General features: G+C 38.4%; 1 protein-coding gene across 1 annotated transcript in view; it reads left to right on the top strand.

Moving 5' to 3' along the window:
- The window catches only part of grik4 (glutamate receptor, ionotropic, kainate 4), a 514,994-nt gene that overhangs the window by 410,251 nt on the left and 82,159 nt on the right, over window positions 1–22,584 (top strand). Inside the window, exons 9-11 of the mRNA XM_073817307.1 lie at window positions 10,158–10,319; window positions 13,517–13,669; window positions 14,042–14,146. Coding sequence (XP_073673408.1) covers window positions 10,158–10,319; window positions 13,517–13,669; window positions 14,042–14,146 — 420 coding nt within the window. The remainder of the gene's footprint in view (window positions 1–10,157; window positions 10,320–13,516; window positions 13,670–14,041; window positions 14,147–22,584) is intronic.

Here is a 22,584-nt window from a genome sequence, read left to right as displayed (position 1 = left end):
AATAAATGTTTTTTGGGGGTGTTCCCCTGGTAAAATTCCCATTTGAGGGGCTAAATATCACATTATTATTGACACACATTGAGGTCTCTTTAACCTGCGGCAACAGTGTTAAAAATTTCCCAAATTTCCCAAAAATCCCCCTTTGAACCGTTTTGTGTAATAGAAATGCTTTATAGATTGTACATGAGTGTTGAATTAAACGGTCACAAAGTAATTAAGTTCCAATAAGTTAAATTATCTTATCCAAAAGTACCAGGAACTTTCTGGTACTTTTTGTCTGCTGTTTTAAAAATACAGTGAATTTGGACATTCTACATACTACGTTTTTCGGTTACTATTTAGGGAAGTATGCTTGTTCAGATACCACCTTATTAATTCATTCGTTTGCATTTGTTGTGCTGTTTTCTTCTTATTTTATTTGTGCCATGTTTATTTTGGTTTGTTTTTGTACTCTGAAACCGGTGGGAATGCCTTTATTTGTCATAATGAATATTAGATTGTCAGATTTTGTCCTTGTTGCTCCTCTTTAGATTGTGAATTAAATAAACATATATTGACCTTGGAGGTTGAATTGGTTTGGGTGCCAGACCTGTTCTGACCCTCTACTTTCTTACCACCTATCGGGGTTTAGCATTTCTCCCGGGAGCTCATTATTCCAAACTCTGTTTGGCTGTGCCACAGCAAACAATATGAATGTGTGCATGCCCGTATGTGTGTGTAAGAGTCTGCCAGCGGTGAAGCAGCAAGCTGGCCCAGGTTCTGCTTTTCTGATTGATCTTCAGGTGACAGGCTGTGTCAGGGGGCTCATCGCCAGCCTGTCAGCGCCTCACCTCCCTTCCCTCTCCTCTATCCAGTCTCTTTCCTTCCTCTCTCTCTTTCTTGTCCTCTCTTCTCCTCTCTCTTCTGTCATCCTGCCAGAGATCAGGAGCAGCTGCTTTCCCAGGGGTCCAACTGTCTCCTAGATGCTTCTTCTCTTACGCTGGCCAAACAGTTAAAGAACTGTTTGTGTGCATGGTTTTTAGGTGATTTGCGGAATTTTGGCTTAAAAACCTGTCTTGTTCGCTAACAACTTCCAATCCAGTTTAGCCAGGTGTTAAGTGTGCTGAAGTAGCGTTGCACTGTGAGTATTTAAATGAAGTCATTATCATTCGTTTCTGTGCAAACACGCCTCCTTTTTATGCAAATTAGGCTTATATGGATTATGCCTTAGTCACTGAAGTCAGTGCTGTTTGCCTGGTGGGTAAAACAGTGCTAATTAAAATATATTTTTGTGTACATTTTCCATTGATTAACAAACAAACAAACAAGTAACTCCTGAATCTGTGAGTCTTTTGAATTTGTCAAATTATTAATATGGCTCAATGACAGACCAAATAGAAAGACCTCGACAGTCTTTATCTCAGAACTACGGTGCAACTTATAGGGGTCATCCGATGCCCATTTTCCACAAGTTAATATGATGCTTTAGGGTCCAAATGAAAAGTTTGTAATATACTTTGATTAAAAATTCTCTATGGTAGTGTAAAAAAACACTCATTTTACCTGGTAAAAAATGCCTCTGTTCTCAGCAAGCGATATCAGTACCTGGCCCTTTAAATGAAATGAACCCAGGGCTCTCAAGTCTCACGCATTCACCGTGAGACACACGCATTTCAACCAGTTCACACGCTCTCACGCCAAACCTTGTATTTCTCACGCTGAAAAGTAAGGGATAACTTGTCCCGCTATATGGTGTTAATGGACGAGGGGCAGGCTTTGCAGAGAGAAGTACTCTGCCAAGCTCATAGCTGTCTTGAGATTTAAATGCACCTACCAGCCAAAAAATTGGAATTTGCTGTTTTCTGGTATATTACGTGATCCCGCTACAATCACGTTCGTCACTAGGCAACGTAGACGCGCACACACGGGACAAGGCCAGCGGTGGAATCGTTGCGGGGCTGCCGCATTCTCTCGCAGTGGAAGCGTTTAGTAAAGTTGAGGAGGTGGTCGCGTTGCGGTCTCGGAGCGGACGTTGCCATTTGTATTTACTAGAAACTACAGCAGGGTTTTTCATATTTATTTATTTATTTATTTATTTATTTTTTCCATTTTACGATTCCTAGACAAAATCACTTGCCTGTGATCAAAGATAGTGAGAACTGATGTTGGGGATTATAGCCACATTTGTGCAAAATTATTAGTTCTTCAACAGCTTTAACTAATTGTGGGCCTGAAATTAAGGAAAAGACAAGATAAATGGTAAATCTGCTAAAAAAGACAGACAAATTCATCCAAATAAAATAAATTGTTTTATATATTTCAAAACACAAATGTATCAACATTGTTGGGAAGATTATTTTGGAAATAGGCTGTAATAGGCTACAGATTAAATTTCCCTATTTAAAATGTAATTTAAAAGTAGTGTAACTATTTCAATTGCTTTAGAGGTAATGTAACATTACATTTGATTACTAAATTTCTAAGGAATGTTTTCAACTGTTAATCCTTTTAAAAACTTTTTAAGCAGACAGGTTTACCTTACAGTAGCACTCAACACTAATAACTGTCAATTTGACAAAATCCTTCATCACTTGAATTAAGATTATAATAATTTAATTTTAAAGCACAGCCACCACAAAATCTTCAGCACCTCTGTCTAACTCCTGAAACATTGGTGTCTCTTATTTTAAAGCAGTCAATGCGATTTGGGAAATAAATCAAAATATTTACATGTAACCCACTTTGTAATTGTAAACTTTTTTTAAAGTAACTGTAATTTAACTATATTTGTTATTTCTCAGTAACTGTAACAGATTAGTTAAATGTCGTTTTTAATTAAATTACACAATTACATGTAACTAATTGATCTAGCTAAGTTCAAGCCCCTACCACTGTCATCAAGGCATCAAAGTGTGCAATAAACACTTGAAATACAAAATGACATTAGTAAGCTGAAATATGTACCCTCTCTCTTTCACAAACACACACACACACAGATTGACATACATGCTATGAGCAAGTTCTGCAATCCTCCTGTATGTTTACAGTATGTGCATTGAGCACTGCTGTTTAGTTTGCTCGTTTGGGGCCAAATGTCTTTTTTTTTTTTTTTACTTTTGATACATATGCATTTTTGAAATATTTAAAACATTTTATTTTTAATGAATTTGACTTATCAGATCTACCAGTTGTTATATTTTTTATTTTGTGCTGGTTAATTATGGACAATAGATAGTTGAACTTTTACCAAAAACTGGAGAGAATTGCGTGGGGCCGAGGGGCCGCTGCTGCAAATATTTGAGTGGCTCCTGCCCTAACAGATAAAATCTCACTCCAAACTTTTTCCAAAACTTGAGAGCCCTGTGAACCTCTGTTCACTCCGTCCCTCAGTTCTGTTGGGCGTGTCATTGCATAGCACACGGGGTGTTGCCTAGACAACAGTTGGGTGTATAGTCAAAGAGTATTGGTATAGTTGTATAGTTTGGGGGGAAATGGCACTTGGGGGGCTTTGAAGACACTGTACAACCCTATCAATTGAAAATGTAATTTAAAAACCGGAGTTGGAACCGAAACAAGATGACACCCGCAAAGAAGTTCGGCAATTACGGCTTATACTGGAGCTGTCTGAATGGTTAGTGAACTTAATGTCACTTTGATTTATCTTTGTATGTACTGGCAGAGTAGCCTGGCTAACGCCAGACCACGTTATGACTTCGTCATGATTCGTGGTCTGGGAACCACATGTTAATTTTCTCGTATTTGAGGCGTGGTTTACGAATGCCCAGAGCCGTTTATTGGGCAATGCGAATGTCTATCAAATGCGCCTGTGCGTAGCTCATAGCCAATCGTTTCAATTATACCGGATGACGTATGTAGAGCGAACGCCTAAAGTTGCTCTTTTTTTTCAAAATAAACTTGCGTTCTAAACTACTTAGAACACTATACCGTGTCTACACTGGACGCGACAAGGCGACCGTTGCAAATCATTTAAACTTTTGTGTGAGCACGTCATAAATAGAACGCGGCAGCAGATTACTGTCGGGATTTGCCGTGTCTCGCCGCATCCAATGTAGACAGCATAATAGGTTCTAATGTCATTTGTCGCGTCGGGTCACGCCGCTCGCGTCCGGTGTAGACACGAAAGATAACTTCGCGGCTGCTGCCGTGCTGGATCCATAGTAACAAACTGCTTCGGTGAGTCGCATACAAGGCGTCATCGTCTTGCTGCTCCCTCCCCGTTCTGTGATTGGTTCCCTATCTTAGGTGAAAATTAGGTCCATGGTTTCCAGACTAGACTAGAAGCGTGAATAAAATCGCGCTGCGCAAGGCAGGATGGGGAAACCCAGGCTACTGGCAGAGTAGAGTACTGAGAGAGACGAACGCATTGTGTTGACTGTGTTTACTGTGGAGACTTAACGCGATGTGTTTACTGTGTTCACTGTGTTCACTGTGTTACAGAGCTGAACACGGTGTGTTTACTGTGTTTACTGTGGTAAAGACAGGAACGTGATGTGTTTACTGAGGTATAGCTGATTGAACAAGAGCAAAAAGTGATCGGTTAACATAACTTACCCCGTCCTTATATTGAAATACACAAATGTGAGTGTTATAGTCTTTACTCATGTGCAGTTGCGTGCTGTAAACACTTTTGCAGGTATTGCGTTAAGGTTACATCTTAATCATTAAAGGTTGTATCAGCGATTTCTAGCTTAAAACATAAAGTGTCAATTTCAGCTGACCTTTCTTCACGATCCGCTCGCTGCCTGCCCCATAAATTGTCTGTGAAAAAACCACGTCTCTCTGGTCAGCCTAGGGTCCGAGATATGCCAAAAAAACAATCGGCACTATCAACTATTCCACAGATAATCAAACAGTGTTCCAACCAATCAGCGTCAGGGGTTTGGTGTTGTGCTGCAAATACTCAACAAGCTGCAAATACTCACAACAACACCAAATACAGAAACAAGCTGAAAATACTCACAACTCAACTAAATACAGAAATGAGCTTCAAATACTCACAACTCAACTAAATACAGAAACAGGCTGCAAACACTTGCAAGATGACCAAATACAGAAATGAGCTGCAAATACAACACAACCAAATACAGAAATGAGCTGCAAATACTCACAACTCAACTAAATACAGAAATGAGCTTCAAATACTCACAACTCAACTAAATACAGAAATGAGCTTCAAATACTCACAACTCAATTAAATACAGAAGCATGCTGTAAACACTCGCAAGACAACCAAATACAGAAATGAGCTGCAAATACTCACAACACAACCAAAGACAGAAACAATCTGCAAATACTCACAGCACAACCAAATACAGAAGCATGCTGTAAACCCTCACAAGACAACCAAATACAGAAATGAGCTGCAAATACTCACAACGCGACGAAATACAGAAATGAGCTGCTAATACTCACAACGCGTTAAAATACAGAAGCAAGCTGCAAATACTCAGAACATGACCAAATACAGAAATAAGCTGCAAATACTCACAACCAAATACAAAAACGAGCTTCAAATACTCACAACACAACCAAATATAGAAACACACTGCTAATACTCGCAACACAATACAAAAACACACTGCAAATACTCGCAGCACAACCAAATACTAAAATGCGCTGCTAATACTCGCAACACATCCAAATACAGAAATGAGCTGCAAATACTCAGTACAACCAATACATAAATGAGGTGCAAATACTCACAGCACAACCACATATAGACACACAGAAATGCTCTGCAAATACACACAACCAAATACAGAAATGAGCTGCAAATATTCTTAAATACACTTAAGTAACTTTTTGTTAATATTTATTTTTATTATTTCTATTTTATTTTAGCTTTATTTTAATAAATGAAACTACTAGTCATCTGCAACAACACTGCAACATGTGCATCGTGTTCATAACATGTTTGTGCTATTATCTAATTTGCATAATTTCTTTAGTGAATTAGACGCTAAAACAAGACTGCATGAGCAAATGAGCGGTGCTATTAGTGGGCAGTTCATTTTTAGCAAATGCTGAAGTGTCTGCTCAATCACACATGCACACACTCCACGCGTGCTGCGGGACATTCTGTGACCTTCCGTGTCGTGTATGAGTGGCCCAAAGTGCGCCACAGTTAATGACTGGCTCATTTACACTGTCTCTGTTTTAATGAAGTATTAACATGCGCTCAGAGAGTAATTACAGGTCCGTTCCCGTCGGGCTTGTCAGAGTGCACAAGGGAGTGCAGATGGAGGAAGGGTCAACTGTTCACACACGCTTATATGCTAATCAATATGAGTCCATTTACAATAAAGCTTCATTGGCAAAGCCATACAATAAGCAGCATTATGATTTGTCGGCTGATGTTTTGTTATTTTTTTGGTTTACGCCAGCAACAGATTGCAGCTTGCGGCGTCTAATATATTAAATATGTCTTAAAAATTGCTTGCTAATGAAAAGTGTTTTATTATTTGTTCTTTTTAATTAAGTTTAAAGTTTGACGCTTTGTAGCGAGTGTGAGAGTGAGAGTTTTAAATAAAAGGTTTTAGCACTGGAGGTGCTACATTTACATATTTTGGAGTGTGATTTTGTTCATCATCTGAGCATATTTCAACGTTGTTTTGCAGCATCGTGTTGTCATCAGAACAGGAGACAGCCTTTATTCAATTCAAAAGCTGACATGGCCATTCTTTAGTGAATCAGAGAGGCCGCTCCACCTCTAAAATAAGAAAAGAGGAGCTGCTGTTATCTACAAGAAGATTCAGCGGTCTCTCTCCCTCGGGTTTCCTCTGAAACAAACTGTCTCCTGAAGATCTGCAGTGCATTTTTGTCTCTGCACTCCCATGACACTGCGCTCCCCTCCTTTTCTTCCTGTCCTCTCGGCAGAGGCTTTAATCCTATGCGGCGTGCGCTACCCATGGCCCGGGTGGCTGTCCTCATCTGGCTTTGTGTTTGTAACGAGAGGGCAAGATTGTCTTGTCTTTGATCTGAGGTGCTTCAGTCTTACTGCATGCTACCTCATGTAAGGCTGGGGATTTGCTATTGTGTGTGTTTGGATCATTTGCTCGCCTTCCCTGACCCCTCCTTCACACACGGCTCAAGCATGCTTCCTATTCACCAATCTTTTTCGGCCTCCTCTCGTTTTTTATTCTCATTTAGTCTCACCTCATGTCATCCTCTTCTTTGTCTTCAAATCTCAGGTAATCCCATGTCTTCTCATCAAGTCTCTTCTAATCAAATCAAATTTTCATTTTCTCATCTACACTCTTCAAAATAAAGGTGCTTCACGATGCCATAGAAGAACTTTGTCTAAATGGTTCCATAAGAACCTTTAACATCTGAAGAACCTTTCTGTTTCACAAAAGGTTCTTTGTGGCAAAAGAAGGTTCTTCAGATTATAAAAAGGTAAGAAAGAGATGGTTCCTTAAAGCAGTGTTTCTCAACTCCAGTCCTCGGGACCCACTGCTCTGCACATTTTGTATGTTTCTGAGTCTGACACACTCAGTTCAGTTCATGAATCTTTCTACTAATGAGCTGATGATCAAAATCAGGTGCCTTAAATGAGGAAGACATACAAAATGTGCAGAGCAGTGGGTCCCGAGGACTGGAGTTGAGAAACACTGCCTTAAAGAATCTTTGACTGAATGGTTCTTTGTGGAACCAAAAATGGTTCTTCTATGGCACCCCTGTGAAGAACCTTTTAAAGCACCTTTATTTTTAAGAGTTTAGTCTCCTCTGTCTTTTGTCACATCTAGACACTGGCCAATAGGAGCACAGAAGTACCTTCATACATGCTTTCAAAAAAGCTGAAATTAACAATAAACCATGGTATCAGTGTTGCTTGGTGGCAATAATACTGCATTTTTGATGTTTCCTCGAGGGAGTACCACAACAGAGTGAAAAAAACTTTAAATAAACACTATTTTACCTCAGTTCTCTTTGACAGTCCATACTGCCCTCTTCATGCAATCCAGATTTGTGTCCACTGTCAGATTTTCTTTCTTTTTGGGGCTTTTCTGATGACAAGACAGGGCAAAACACACTGTTTGCTAGCCATTGTTTGTTTACGCTCATAGCACCTTCTGTCTAGTCCCGCCGTATTGGTGATAGCATGCATGCGTTAAAGAGAGCAAGCGCTGAATAATCGGGTAGAAACATGTAGCCTGACATGTTTCTTGTTCAGGATACGATAAGATTTTAGGAGTCAAAATCGCAGAATCTGACACAGTGACTGTTTTTACCAACAAAAAAATGATGTAGTCTGAACCGAGCTTTATAGTCTTCTCTTCGGTTATCTAGTCTCAGTTCATTCTGTCTCATCTCATTTTGTCTCATTTAGTCTCATCTCAGATCTTCCCATTAGTCTCATCTCATCTCAGATCTTCCCATTCAGTCTCATCTTATCTCAGGTCTTCCCATTTAGTCTTATCTCATCTGAGATCTTCCCATTTAGTCTCATCTCATCCCAGATCTTCCCATTTAGTCTCATCTCTTCTTCTTTGTGATCTAGTCTTAGTTCATCCATTCTCTTCTCATCTAGTTTCATCTTTTACTCATTTAGTCTTCTCTTCTCTGTCATCTAGTCTCAGTTTATTATGTCTCATCCCATGTAGTCTCATCTCATTTCGTCTCATCTCCTCCCATTTAGTCTCCTCTCTTCTGTCATCTAGTCTCAGTTTATTTGTTTTCCTCTCATTTGGTCTCATCTAATATTTTCTCATTTAGTGTTCTCTGTTATCTAGTCTTAGTTCATTCTTTCTCGTCTCATCTCATTTAATCTCAGATCTTCCCATTTAGTCTCCTCTTTTCTTTGTTATAGTCTGTTCATCCATTCTTTTCTCATCTAGTCTCATCTTTTCTTATTTAGTTTTCTTTCTGTTATCTAGTCTCAGTTAATTGTCTCATCTCATCTAGTCCCATCTCTTCCTATCTAGTCTTCTCTCCTCATTGTCATCTAGTCTCATCTCATCTTTTCTCACAGGACATTTAGTCCTCTCTTCTCAGTTATCTAGTCTTAGTTCATTCTGTTTTATATTGTCTCGTCTTGTCTCATTTAATCTCATCTCTTCCTGTCGAGTCTCCTCTCTTGTCATTTAGTCTCAGCTCATTAGTTTTCTTTCTCATCTAGTCTCATCTCATGTTTTATCATTCTGTCTTCTCTTCTCTGTTATCTAGTCTCAGTTCATTCTGTCTTATCTTGTCTCTTCTCGTCTCGTCTCATTTAATCTCAGATCTTCCCATTTAGTTTCATCTCTTCTTTGTCATCTAGTCTCAGTTCATCCATTCTCTTCTCATCTAGTCTCATCTCATATTTTCTTATTTAGTCTTCACTTCTCTGTCATCTAGTCTCAGTTCATTCTGTCTCACCTTGTCTTGTCTTGTCTCATTTCATCTCATTTAATCTCAGATCTTCCCATTTAGTCTCATCTCATTTTTTTCTCTTTTAGTCTTCTCTTCTCTGTCGTCTAGTCTCTGTTCATTCTTTCACTCGTTCACATCTTATCTCTTCTCATACATTCTTCTCTCTTCTTCTTTGTCATCTGGTCCCAGATTGTCTTTCTCTTATGTAGTCTCATTTTTTCTCATTTAGTGTCGTCTTTTAATAATTTTATCTCATTATTTCTCATCCAATTTTCTGTTCTCTAAGAAGGGACCCAGTCCCTCCTGTCTCTTCTCATTATGTCTCTTCTCTTCTCTCTTTGTCTCTTCACTCTTCTCTCCTCATCTCGTCTCATATCATCTGTGTCATGGGTCCAAAACTATAACTCCTCTTCCTCTTCACATCATCAGTGTCCCCTGAGCCAGTGATGGTGACAGAGTCATAGACTGTAATAGTGTCAGCAGGAACTGCAGGGACATCTCTATTAACCTTCAGCAGACTGACAATACTGCGGACCTTTATTTCACCAAAGAGTCCCTCATAGGATCTGAAGTACAATAGCTGCTGGGATTTGCTCTCCTAAGCATTAACTTTTGCTGAATTGAATTACTTGGCCCAGGAATTGGCAGAATTACCTCAGTCCTTGTTAATGAGCCTGACGATATTGTTTTACTTCCTATGGGCATCATTAGGTTGTTTAGATTCGACAAGAGACCTGAGCTTGGCAACTTGATAAGAAGCAGTCATATTGGTGAAATTAACTCGAACGTTTTCTCTTCCCTTGCAGGAATTCTCTCTGCTACGATTGGACGATTTAGCTGATCAACGAGTCAACATCGTCGGGTTTTCGGTCTTCAACAGGACACATCCTTTCTTTGAGGACTTCGTACTCAGCCTCAATCGATCCTGGCAGGAGAATTGTGATCATGCTCCTTTTGCAGGAACACCAGTAAGACTGAGAAACTCTTAGTTAAAGTTGCTTTGCATATGAATGGTTGAATCAGTGTTAAAGAGACAGTTCACCCAAAAATAAAATCATTTACTTTTATTTTTTCATGAAACAAATGTCCAAGCAGCCTATTTCCATATTATGGAGAAATAAAAAAATATAATAGTAGCCATATGTTCACTGTAGCTTACATTTATGATACTTTTTTGCTTATTTTAGAGCTCAACATCATAAATCCACTTAAATTTTATGGAAAAAGGCAACTTGGACCTAGATTCTAACGTCTTATTTGCATCTTATTTCTTTTTCTGACAAATGAGAGGTGTAACAACATGAGGGTTATAAATGATGACAAAATTGTACTGTTTGGGTGAATTATCCTTTAAAAATTGTGTTTATGTCTAGTCCATGTTCTAAAATAAGTCATTTATTTGTAACTCAAGGATGCTGTGTTAATTAATTTTGGAACAGCCTACTACCCATGTCCTCTCGCTTACCTTGAAGCCGAGGCTATGGCTGTATAATTCATCACACAAAGTCACATACTCACCCTGAGGAATACACACACCCTGCATGTTCACGTCAGCACAGTTATTTCCGTCACTTTGGAAATGAAAACATCTGTAATGTATAATTCCTGATCTCAGTCCCAGTTTGTACTCCATCAAACATCCAGGGAAGCTAAAAAGAAAAAAAAAAAAGATCAAAGATCGATTGGCAATGCATTTCTTGATCTAATTTATGCAAGTCGTAATAATTACTTTAAAAATGTTGTATTCTAATTAAGGCTGAAGGGGAAGACTTCTGAAAAATAAATGCCTACTGCTTTTAGAAACTAGCCCTGGTTGCATTTCTCATTTAATTAGGTCTAATCTTTAATTAATCAGAGGATGGTTTGTAGTCTGGCAGACAGATGAGAGAGAAAACAGGTCTAAACCCCACAGTGAGGCTCAACTCGGTGTTACACACTGGCCTAGAAATGCAAAGCTTAGCCTAATGTGTTTGATATGGAAGACACTAACCGAACCGATATTTAAGCCCTCGACTTCATTAGCTAAAGACTAGACTGGCTAGTGCAGAGATTAACCAGCGAACCTGAATATCTCCCTCAGTTGGAAGCGCACACACATTGTCATTCTGCATTCGCCTAATGAGAGCAGCCAGGACGTTTCCCTGAATGTGACCAGAATAGTTACACTGTTTTTTTTTTCTACAGAAAGGAGAGAAACGCAAGCAACAAAATTTACACAGACTGCTATTTTAGTCACAAACACACCCAATCTTTCCTCACGACACATACACACGCACATCTCCACCTCCTCTAAGCTGTTATGCTGTTCCATAATGCAGCATAACATATCCTCATTACAGAAAGCTTTAGCACCGTAATGGATGTCAGAGGAAAAGGAAACTCCACAGCCCTTGCTGCAGTGCATTAACACGCCATCTGATGTAATTAAAGTGGTCAGTAATTCAGTTCCAGGGGGCTGAGGGGGCAAAGGAAGTGGTGGTTGTATCACAATGATCAACGATGAAATGTCTGAATGATTTAATGATGTTCTGCATGGTCAAATGCATGCAGACACTCAAACACCCATATCCATGTGCTTTTTTTAAACATTTAAATTTACAACCACAGGCACTGATAAGTTTTTCCAGTAGATGCAAGATTTTAACATTACTATTTTATATACAGTTGAGGTCAAAAGTTTACAGAATCTGCAAAATATTAATTATTTTACCAAAATAACAGGGATCATACCAAATGCATGTAATTGTTTATTTAATACTGACCTGAATAAGATATATCACATAAAAGATGTTTACATATAGTCCACAAGAGAAAATAATAGTTGAATTTATAAAAATGACCTGGTTCAAAAGTTTACATCCCCTTGATTCTTAATACCGTGTTGTTACCTGAATGATCCACAGCTGTGGTTTTTTTGTTTAGTGATAGTTGTTCATGAGTGCCTTGTTTGTCCTGAACAGTTAAACTGCCTGCTGTTCTCCAGATAAATCCTTCAGGTCCCACAAATTCTTTGGTTTTCCAGCATTTTTGTGTATTTGAACCCTTTCCAATATTTCCCTTTGTATGATTTTGAGATCCATTTCTTGACACTGAGGACAACTGAGGGACTCATATGCAACTATTACAGGAGGTTCAAACACTCACTGATGCTCCAGAGGAAAATTTATGCACTAAGAGCCAGGGGGTGTAAAATTTTGAACAGAATGTAGATGTGTTCAAATACACAAAAAATGCTGGAAAACCAATGAGGGATTTTTCTGAAGAACAGCAGGTTGACTGTTCAGGACAAAAAAGGGACTCATGAAGAATTATCACTAAACAAAAAAAGACAACTGTGAATAATTCTGGTATTTTTTATGAAATCCAAGTGACAGTAAATCACTGACCATTGTTACAAAATATGTATTTTCCAAGAAATAGTCCAACAAAATTTATTTTGGTTTCCACAAAATATTCAGTAGCAAATTTGTAAACAGTAATAGCAAGAAATGTTTCTAAAGCACCAAATAGAATTACCAGCATATTAGAATAAAAAAAGATGACGTGAAACTGAAGGTGTAATGGATGCTGTAAATTCAGCTTTGCCATTACAGGAATAAATTACATTTTTGAATGTTTTAAAAGAGAAAACATTATTTTATGTTCTCAAAGTTTCCAGTTTTAATAATATTTCACAACACTGTTTTTACTGTATTTCCAATCAAATATATGCAGCCCTGATGAACATAAAAGACTTAAAAAACATTTAAAAATCTTAGCGATCCCAACAGTTTTGAATGGTTTTAGATTAAATATTACATACTTTCTATTAATTAAATACTATTTAATTCAAAATTGCTTTATGGTCTATGGTATTTCTGTTATTTTTTCTAGTGAGGTCATGCGTTTTATTTACAGGGAACATACAGTTTTGTCTCTAAATCCCTTTGGATAAAAGCATCTGCCAAATGCATATTTATTTCTATGGCTGAATAGCCAAACACGCTAATCAAAAGCTTGTCAGCACACTTTTGGCCATGAAGTGTGTATCTGTCTCAGCTAGTGGCCCACAGTTGGTTTATACTGCCTTCTCTTTGCTCTGTCTGTGTGTTTACTCTTATGTGTGTGTGTGTGTGTGTGTGTGTGTGTGTGTGTGTGTGTGTGTGTGTGTGTGTGTGTGTTCCAGCTTTCGTCAGCGCTGCTGTTTGATGCAGTACACACAGTGGTGGCAGCCGTGCAGGAGCTGAACCGTAGCCAGAACGTAGGAGCCACTCAACTCTCCTGCAAGTCCTCTAAGATCTGGGAGCACGGCACAAGTCTGATGAACTACCTGAGGATGGTAAGAACCGCAGGGAGAGCCCACGAGCTGCCAATCATCTCACCTGCTGCCGTTGCAGGCTCATTCATCATTTAGTTTTTGCTCTCTGTACCACTGCGGCCCACAAACCCTCGTCAGAACTGCAGCCTTCAGCAGAATCTGTGAAACCGAGACACTGTGTCTTACTCAGCCATTAAAGATTAACGACCATCCGCTTGTCATTACTGCATCATCCTATGCATGACATACGGCGATCTATAGTCGCTTCCTGCATTGTGTGAACACTTCCAGTGAGGAGCTCTGCCGTATAATCGATACAGCACTGAAGACTTTTGTGGCTGTGATCGCATGATACCCCCAGGCGTTAACATGTGTCTCTCTCTCTCCGGATAGGTAGAGTTGGAAGGTCTAACAGGCCACATCGAGTTCAACAGCAAAGGCCAGCGCTCGAACTATGCCCTCCGGATCATGCAGAACAGCAGGGATGGCCTAAGGCAGGTAAAGTAACTCTCGGCCACACCAGCCTATCAGCCAGAGGTAAAACTTGCCATTATCTGTGTTTATGCTTCTGTCTGCCAGGAACACAATGAGATTTCCTGGCCGCGGTTGCACAGATGTGATGTAAAGATGGAGAAATCCTCTAAAAGCACATTGTTTTTTTCCCTAGTCCTCAATCAGAACACTTTATTGGAAGGAAACTCCAATTTCGTAGAGTCCAGCGAGATGGCCAGACCGATTGTAATGGAATTGTTGTTAATTAGCACTTTCATGCTCCTGTGATTTTTATTGGCAGGTTTGGATGTAGATTGAATTGTTATTGCGACATGAAGTGGTGGCTCTCGTAGGTGTGCCATCTGCCATTAGTAAGAAGAAAGCGAGTATTTAGGAATTTAAAGAAATAGTTCACCCAAAAAACTAAAATTATGTAATCATTTACTCACACTCATGTTGTCCTAAACCTGTATGACCCTCGTTTTTCTTCTAAACACAATTGAAGATATTTTAAATGAAACCTTCCTGTTGAAAAAAACAACAACATAGGCTGGTTAGGTATGATTTGAAGCATGATAAATGGTTTGAACTGGTTTAAGCTGGTCCTAAGCTGGTTATGAGCTGGTTTAAGCTGGTCATGTGTTGGTCCTAAGCAACTAGCTCCTGCTCAGGACCAGCTCATAACCAGCTTAAACCAGTTCAAACCAGCTGCCATGCTTCAAAACATATCTAACCAGCATATGCTGTTTTTTTCAACAGGGCTGAGAGATTTCTGTCTCTCTTTTGAAAGTCTATTCCCCCGAAACATTTAAAAAGTCCATTAAGAGAGACTGTAAAAGAAATCATGTGAAATAGCAGTTTAATCCAAGTCTTCTGAAGAGACACGATCGCTTTACGTGATGGACGGGTTTAATTTAAGCTTTTATTTGCCTATAAATATTGATCACCGCACATCTTAGAGCACATCAGTTATGGTAAATGGAAGCTTAATGTTCTTTAATGATGCAGGAGAAAACCTCATTGGTTCTGTCACACCAAGCAATGTTTTGAAACTGTATAAACAAGTGTCAAAGTTTTGGTGGAATGGAATATCTCTTTTAGATTTCATTAAAAACTAAATGAAAGTCTTAAAGGTTGGTACCACATGAGGGTGATCATTTCTACCTGATCTCATAATGAAAACGTACCTGTGGGAACTTTTTTCCAAGACATGAAATACATACCAATAAGTACATATCACTGCAGTTTCCAACAGAAATTAACTCTAGAGGCGGTAAAACACTTGTAATGGTTTTCGTACACAGTTATGATACAAAAATGTATGACAGATCCATATGTTTTTCTTTCTGGACGTAACAAGCTTTCTCAGTAGCTTAGCCGGCAAGAAATTGGACTTAGAATGCAGAATCCTTGGGTACCAATCCTGTGAAAAACATGACTCATGATGAAAGAGCTGAATGTTCATACTATGGTGTAGGTTTAGGTGTAGTGCAGATGGTACATTATTTTAAAACATTACGAAGCATATACAGTTATAGCGCCACTCAATGGACATTTCAAGTCCCCACAAGTTTTGTTTTTGGTTGGATAATTTCACCTTACCAAGTTTGCCTGCCCATCCAATCCTGATGGTTAATGGTAAACAAACTTGGCTTGGTGTCTTCGACAGAAGCTCAAACCTGAGGCTCGGCTTGTTTTGAGCTCAATTGCAGTACTATAGAGGGAGAATAACAGAAATAGAGGAGGAGATGGGGAAGTGGAGGGTTGCCGTAAGAATTGTTGGACACTGCGATGTCTGTTGCTTATGTAGGCTCTTAATAGTGATTGACAAAACTGAATAATTGGTCTTCTCCCTTCTTGAATGTTTTTTAGTCCTGCTCTGGAGTCATTTTGCGTGTGATATACCATTTAATGCAGTAACCCTGTTGCGCTCCACCCGATGAGTCTCTCATGTGATTTTTTGATAGTTTTTCATCAAAGAGGTGGCAACAAAGCAACACATTTTGTTTTTAATTCACAAAGAAAGATTATAAAAGAATCATCTTAAAAGATATTCTTTTTGAAGATGTGCCTAGTCTTTGCTCAGAAAAAAGAATTTCCAAAGAGGACTACCTGATGAAGACTGAAAGTGCGCAGTGGCGTTCTTTTTCTTTTTCTTTACATTTTAAATCAAATGTAAATTCATGTCCCAGTCACATTTTCTTGGTTAAATAAACATTACTTACACTATCAGAAAAAGAAAAACAATACTATTTTATATATTTTTACATTAGCAATGTAATCAGTATTATATTTATTAAAGGAGTAGTTCACTTCCAGAACAAAAATTTGCATATAATATACTCACCCCGTTGTCATCCAAGATGTTCATGCCTTCTTTTCTTCAGTAGTAAAGAAATTATGTTTTTTGAGGAAAACATTTTAGGAATTATTTACATATAGTGGACTTCAATGGTGCCAGAGACTTTGAACATCTAAACTGCAGTTTCAATGCAGCTTCAAAGGGCTCTAAACTATCCCAGCTGAGAAATAAGGGTCTTATCTAACGAAACGATTGTTCATTTTCTAAAAAAAAAAATATATATTTATATACTTTTTAACCTCGAATGCTTGACTTGAATCTAGTGTTAGTGTTTTTAAGCATTTTACATTTATTCCTAAATGATAACTCAAGGCAGCAACCATTTAAACAATACAGGCTTATTTTATTTGTGAACTTACTGTATGTTCATCTGTTCTTTTTAATAGTTAACCTTTAACTATATTTTAATTTTTTGGATCATCAGTCATCAAAGCTCAGTTAATATTGGTCACAGATTTGCTTTAAATTTCACCAAGCTGATTACTCATTAAAAACTCCCACAGATCATGTTTTCAGGCCATTTAAGACTTATTTTGACGTAACAAAGTGGTTATATCAAAGTTACTTACTTTTTTAAATGAATCTTCCCATTAACACCATTATATTGTTCATTCAAACTGATTCACGAATGTGGAACGAGCATGCACACAAGAGGCAAGATTTATCGCATGAACTAATCACAGTCGAACATAAACCATATCCAATCATATCGCGATAGAGGCATTGCCTCCTCTCAAGTGACTTCCCCCCATTCATTCTTAACTATCCCCCCACCAAACTCACCGCACGCTGTAGGATGTCTGTTAAAACTCAATGGGGTGGTGAGAGAGACTCGGACTCCCGTTGTAACTTTATCTGCTGGTGTCACTGTTGGACAGTGTTTCATTAGAAAAACGATTTGTGACCCTGGACCACAAAACCAGTCATAAGGTTAAATTTGACAAAACTGAGATTTATACATCATATGAAAGCTCAATAAATAAGCTTTCCATTGATGTATGGTTTGTTAGGATAGGACAATATTTGGCCGAGATACAGCTATTTGAAATCAGAAATCTGAGGATGCAAAAAAATCAAAAAGACTGAGAAAATCACCTTTAAAGTTGTCCAAATTAGGTTCTTAACAATGCATATTACAAATCAAAAATTACATTTTGATATGTTTACAGTAGGAATTTTACAAAAAATCTTCATGGAACATGAACTTTACTTAATTTCTTAATGATTTTTGGCATAAAATCAAAATCAAAAATTTTGATCCATGCAATGTATTTTTGGCTATTGCTACAAATATACCCCAGCAACTTAAGACTGGTTTTGTGGTCCAGGGTCACATTTATATTTTGTTTTATTTTTGCAATACAATTTTTTTTCTCATCCATATTTTAAAGGGATAGTTCACCCAAAAATGAAAATTTGATGTTTATCTGCTTACCCCCAGGGCATCCAAGATGTAGGTGACTTTGTTTCTTCAGAAGAACACAAACGCAGATTTTTAACAAAAACCGGTGCAGTCTGCCAGCCAAATAATGGAAGTGGATGGTCACCAGACCTTTAAAAGTAAACAAAAACATGCACAGACAAATCCAAATTACACTCTGCGACTTGTGACGATACATTAATGTCCTAAGACACGAAGCAATTGTTTTTTGCGAGAAACTGAACAGTATTCATATATTTTTTTTACCTTTGATACACAGCCACGTCCATCTGTCCTGAGCAAGAGCTTTTCATCCGGCTCGTTACACGTGTACGCGCTCTGGTGTAGTATACTCAAACGCCGTAAGGGGAAATCGGTGAAAAGTCCCGGATGAGTTTGCACAAGCAAACGTAATCTTTTAGCTTTGAATCAGTTTGAACAATCAGGATAAGCGCAAGTAATTACCATTTTGAATAGCCGCTATACCCACTATCTCTGTGCACTGTGCAATGAGTGTTGTATACACGCGACAGATCGCTTCCGGTGTTTGCGTATACTATGCCAGAGCGCGTACACATGTAACGAGCCGGATGCTAAACTCGTGCTCATGACAGATGGACGTGGCTGTGTATCAAAGGTAAAAAATGATATAAATACTTTTCAGTTTCTCGCAAAAAACGATTGTTTCGTGTCTTAGGACATCAATGTATCGTCACGAGTCGCAGGGTGTAATTTGGATTTGTCTGTGCATGTTTTTGTTTACTTTTAAAGGTCTGGTGCCCATTCACTGCCATTATTTGGCAGACAGACTGCACCGGTTTTCGTTAAAAATCTTCGTTTGTGTTCTGCAGAGGAAACAATGTCACCTACATCTTGGATGCCCTGGGGGTAAGAAAATGAACATCAAATTTTCATTTTTGGGTGAACTATCCCTTTAAGGAGGTACTGCCTCCCTTGCCTCCTCAGAGGAAGCACCAAATTGATTTGATTTGAAGAGATTCTCATGACATTACTATTGTACAAAGATTGTAAGATGCAACCTGCGAGGACTACGAAAGAATGATCTTAAAAAGATTGAAGCTGTGCTCCCACTTTACTCAGGAAAAGGCGATTCCATAAAGTACTGCATGACAAAGACCGAAAGGTTTGAAGCATTGTTTTTCCACTATTGAAATAGAGTTTTAGAAAATTGTGGCAGTGTGCTGTTCTTTTTGAGTAATAGAATAACTCATAGAATAAAAAATTACTCAACAGTATTGTCATGGAATACAAATTTCCATCCATTTTCACACACCGACACCTCTGAAGTTAAGTGAGTTTTCTTGCTTTGCCTCGAGCTGCGTCCAACAGCACAGTGAGAGTGCTTTCCAACTTAAAACAGCCATTTAGTATAAATCGAGTTGACGGCTGACTGTTGTTAGCGTTGGTGGTTTCTGTATATGACGGCGCGAGAGAGCAGAAGGGTAACGCTGTCAAACAGCAGCCTGCTTTCTGAGTGACACCGCATTTCTACAGCCTTTGTGACCGTCACCTTGTGTCACTCAAATACACTTTTTTCACTGCTCTTTTAACCTTTTGAAACACTGTCAACTTTCTCTGTCGACTGTTCCCGTACGGTGAGCCCTGTGATTCGTGATGGACAGATGGACAGTCGAAGGCCACTTTGTTCACTATTCCAGTCATAACAGCAGAGATTGCACTGGCAGCTGGTGCTTGCGCCCAACCTTATTAGTTTCACAAAGACGTCACTGTTTTTCTAGAGAGTAATATCCGCTGTCTCAATTTGATGTAATGCATCTGTCGCTTCCCTGGCCGGGCCCTTTCCATGCTGCTGTGCGGTCCAGCTGGACAGCAAAGTTCATGCGAATGTCACTGCACTGTCCTTACGTAGCTCCCCTCTGCACATCATTTTCTCTATTTGTTGTGCACTTGTTGTTGGAAAAGACTGAGCATTATGGCAAAGCTCACAGTGCCTCTTTCCCTTAATGACAGACATTCAGCCACAAATCCAAGCAGAGCCTGTTTTCATTTAATGAGTATGAGTGTGAAAAATACAGCGGCTGTTTTTGAATGGAAAGCTGGTGTTCTGCATACTTTACACTTAAGTATACTGCTTTTTTGAATAGTGTGTTAAACTGCTCTCTGATAAACAGTAGTATGTTACTGTGATGTCATATGAGCTCATAATGTGCATGTTTAATACAGTGAATACAGTGGTGCCAAAGGAATAGTTCACCCAAAAATGAAAATTCTCCCATTATTTACATTGTATTATCAGGTTGTTCCAAACCCATACGACCTTGATGAAATCCGAGAGCTTTCTGACCCTTCATAGACAGCAATGCAACTGACACGTTCAAGGCCTAGAAAGGTAGTAAGAACATCAATAAAGTAGTCCATGTGACATCAGTGGTTCAACCATAATATTATGAAGCAAGAGAATACTTTTGTGTGCAAAGAAAAAAAACTACTTTTTTCAGCAATTTCTTCTTTTCTGTGTTAATCTCTGCCACATGTTCATGAGAGTACCACGACCCAGGAGCCGGCTTTCTGATGTAAAAGCTGAATATGCTTTGCCCTGTTTACAAGCAGAGGCATTGTATATGAAACATGTCTAACGATTTCAACAGAGAGGATGACTTGCAATTTTTTGGCCAGCGTTAATTATTTAAACCACAATCTACAGACTGTGAACTAAGAGAGATGGATGTTCAGAACACTGGCTCCTGCATCAGCAGCACCACACATATGTATCATAGTCCTGAACATATGTCAAAGACTGAGGCGGAAGAGAAGAATTTGTTGAATAGTCCATGTGACATCAGTGGTTCAACCGAGAATACTTTTTGTGCACAAAGAAAACAAAAATAAGGACTATTTTAACAATGTCCTTACTACATTTCTGGATTTCGAATGTGTCTTGAGCGTTGCTGTCTAAGCAGGGTCAGAAAGCTCTCGGATTTCATCAAAAGTTTATTTGTGTTCCGAAGATGAACAAAGGTCTTACGGGTTTGGAATGACATGAGGGTGAGATATTAATGACAGAATTTGTTGTGTTTCAGTTTCAGAAAATGCATTTACTTTTCGCAATTTGATCAAATAATAATACTCTGGCTGATGGCTGATATTATTTCTGATATTATGATTCAGCCATCACTCTGGAGATGGAAGGTCAAGTCAATTTTATTGCATTTTGGGATACAGTATTCTGTGCAGTCTGTGTTCTGTCATATATTGCACATTTTGGAAAATGTCATCTAAGTATTAAATTAGCATACTGCATGAATAATAAGAGTAGTATGGTGGCATGCTATTCCAAGCATAAACAATAGCCAGGTACTTGGAATAATTTTGCCTTAGGCCTATAAATCAGAAATTACCCATTTAAAAAAAAATATATATATATATATATTAGTGGTGGGCCGTTATCGGCGTTAACGTGCTGCGTTAACGCTAAACTCTTATCGTGCGATAAAAAAAATATCGCCGTTAATCTATTCTCAAATTTGGGTTAGGAGCTGGGTCTAAACTACGCAAGCTATGATGACTTTCACCTTGATAGTTTAACGCGGATGTATACCGAATATGGTCGCGCGTTTAAGTCTCCTCCACCAAAACACAGACAGGATCGCGTCGTCCTCCATTCATGAAAACAGAATCTACTATAGCGAAATGCCACGTAAATTCGTCGTTTTTTGGATTCATAAATCAAATGTTGCTCTGTCACTTAATTCAAATCGCGATATGGACTAGTGTATGTGAAAACTGAAATGCAAAAAGACCGTTTTAATATGAATCTGATATGTTCCGTTTGCCTAGCTGTATGTATGCATGGCGGAGACGAGCTTTTACTACACGAATACTGAAGCACACGTGACGCTCCCGGTAATTTTTGGCATTTTCATCTCACATGAACGAATAAACTCAATCTCCCAAACTGCTGTGAGTGTCACTTTTACCATTTCATTTGAGAAAACTAGCATCATATCATACTGTATGACACAGAAACTTCATGGCAACCTGTCAAAATAAAAGTACGGTGTAACATGTAATGGGTTGGGTAGATGTTGACGTTAAAAACACACACAATCTAATAGGTAGAAAAAATAATTTCATTGTTAGTTAGTTAGTAAACACAAGTACATCTAATTGAACATAATTTATTTTCATCAACAAATTATCATAGAACAGCTTTATGAGCTTTATGATCCATTCTCAAAGACTTACTTTTAGTCATTATTTGGGTAGCACACATATTCTGAATGCCTTCAGCAGAATTCAAATTAGCCATTTTAATCTAGATTAATCTAGATTAATTCCAAGATTTAATCTAGATTAATCTAGATTAAAAAAATTAATCTATGCCCACCCCTAATATATATATATATATATATATATATATAAGTACTGCCCAAAATTATTTTAAAAAACGTTGGTAACCAAACAGTTTTGGTAACCACTGATTTCTATTGTATGGACTAAAAACACTGCAATTTTGGAATGACGTGCGGCTGAGTAATTTCACAGGGTGTAAAACTTTAAAGGGAACCTTGGGTATTAAGACCTGTATGGCTTAATATAACATAAATTATGTCTCTTATCAAATATGTAGTAGTATAAAAATATAAATTTTTATGCATATTTTGGACTATGCGTGGCACC

The sequence above is a fragment of the Garra rufa genome, chromosome 14 (genome assembly GCF_049309525.1).
Source record: "Garra rufa chromosome 14, GarRuf1.0, whole genome shotgun sequence".
NCBI lineage: Eukaryota > Metazoa > Chordata > Actinopteri > Cypriniformes > Cyprinidae > Garra > Garra rufa.
The sequence above is the reverse complement of the archived record's forward strand: the minus strand, read 5'-3'. Positions and strand labels throughout refer to the sequence as shown.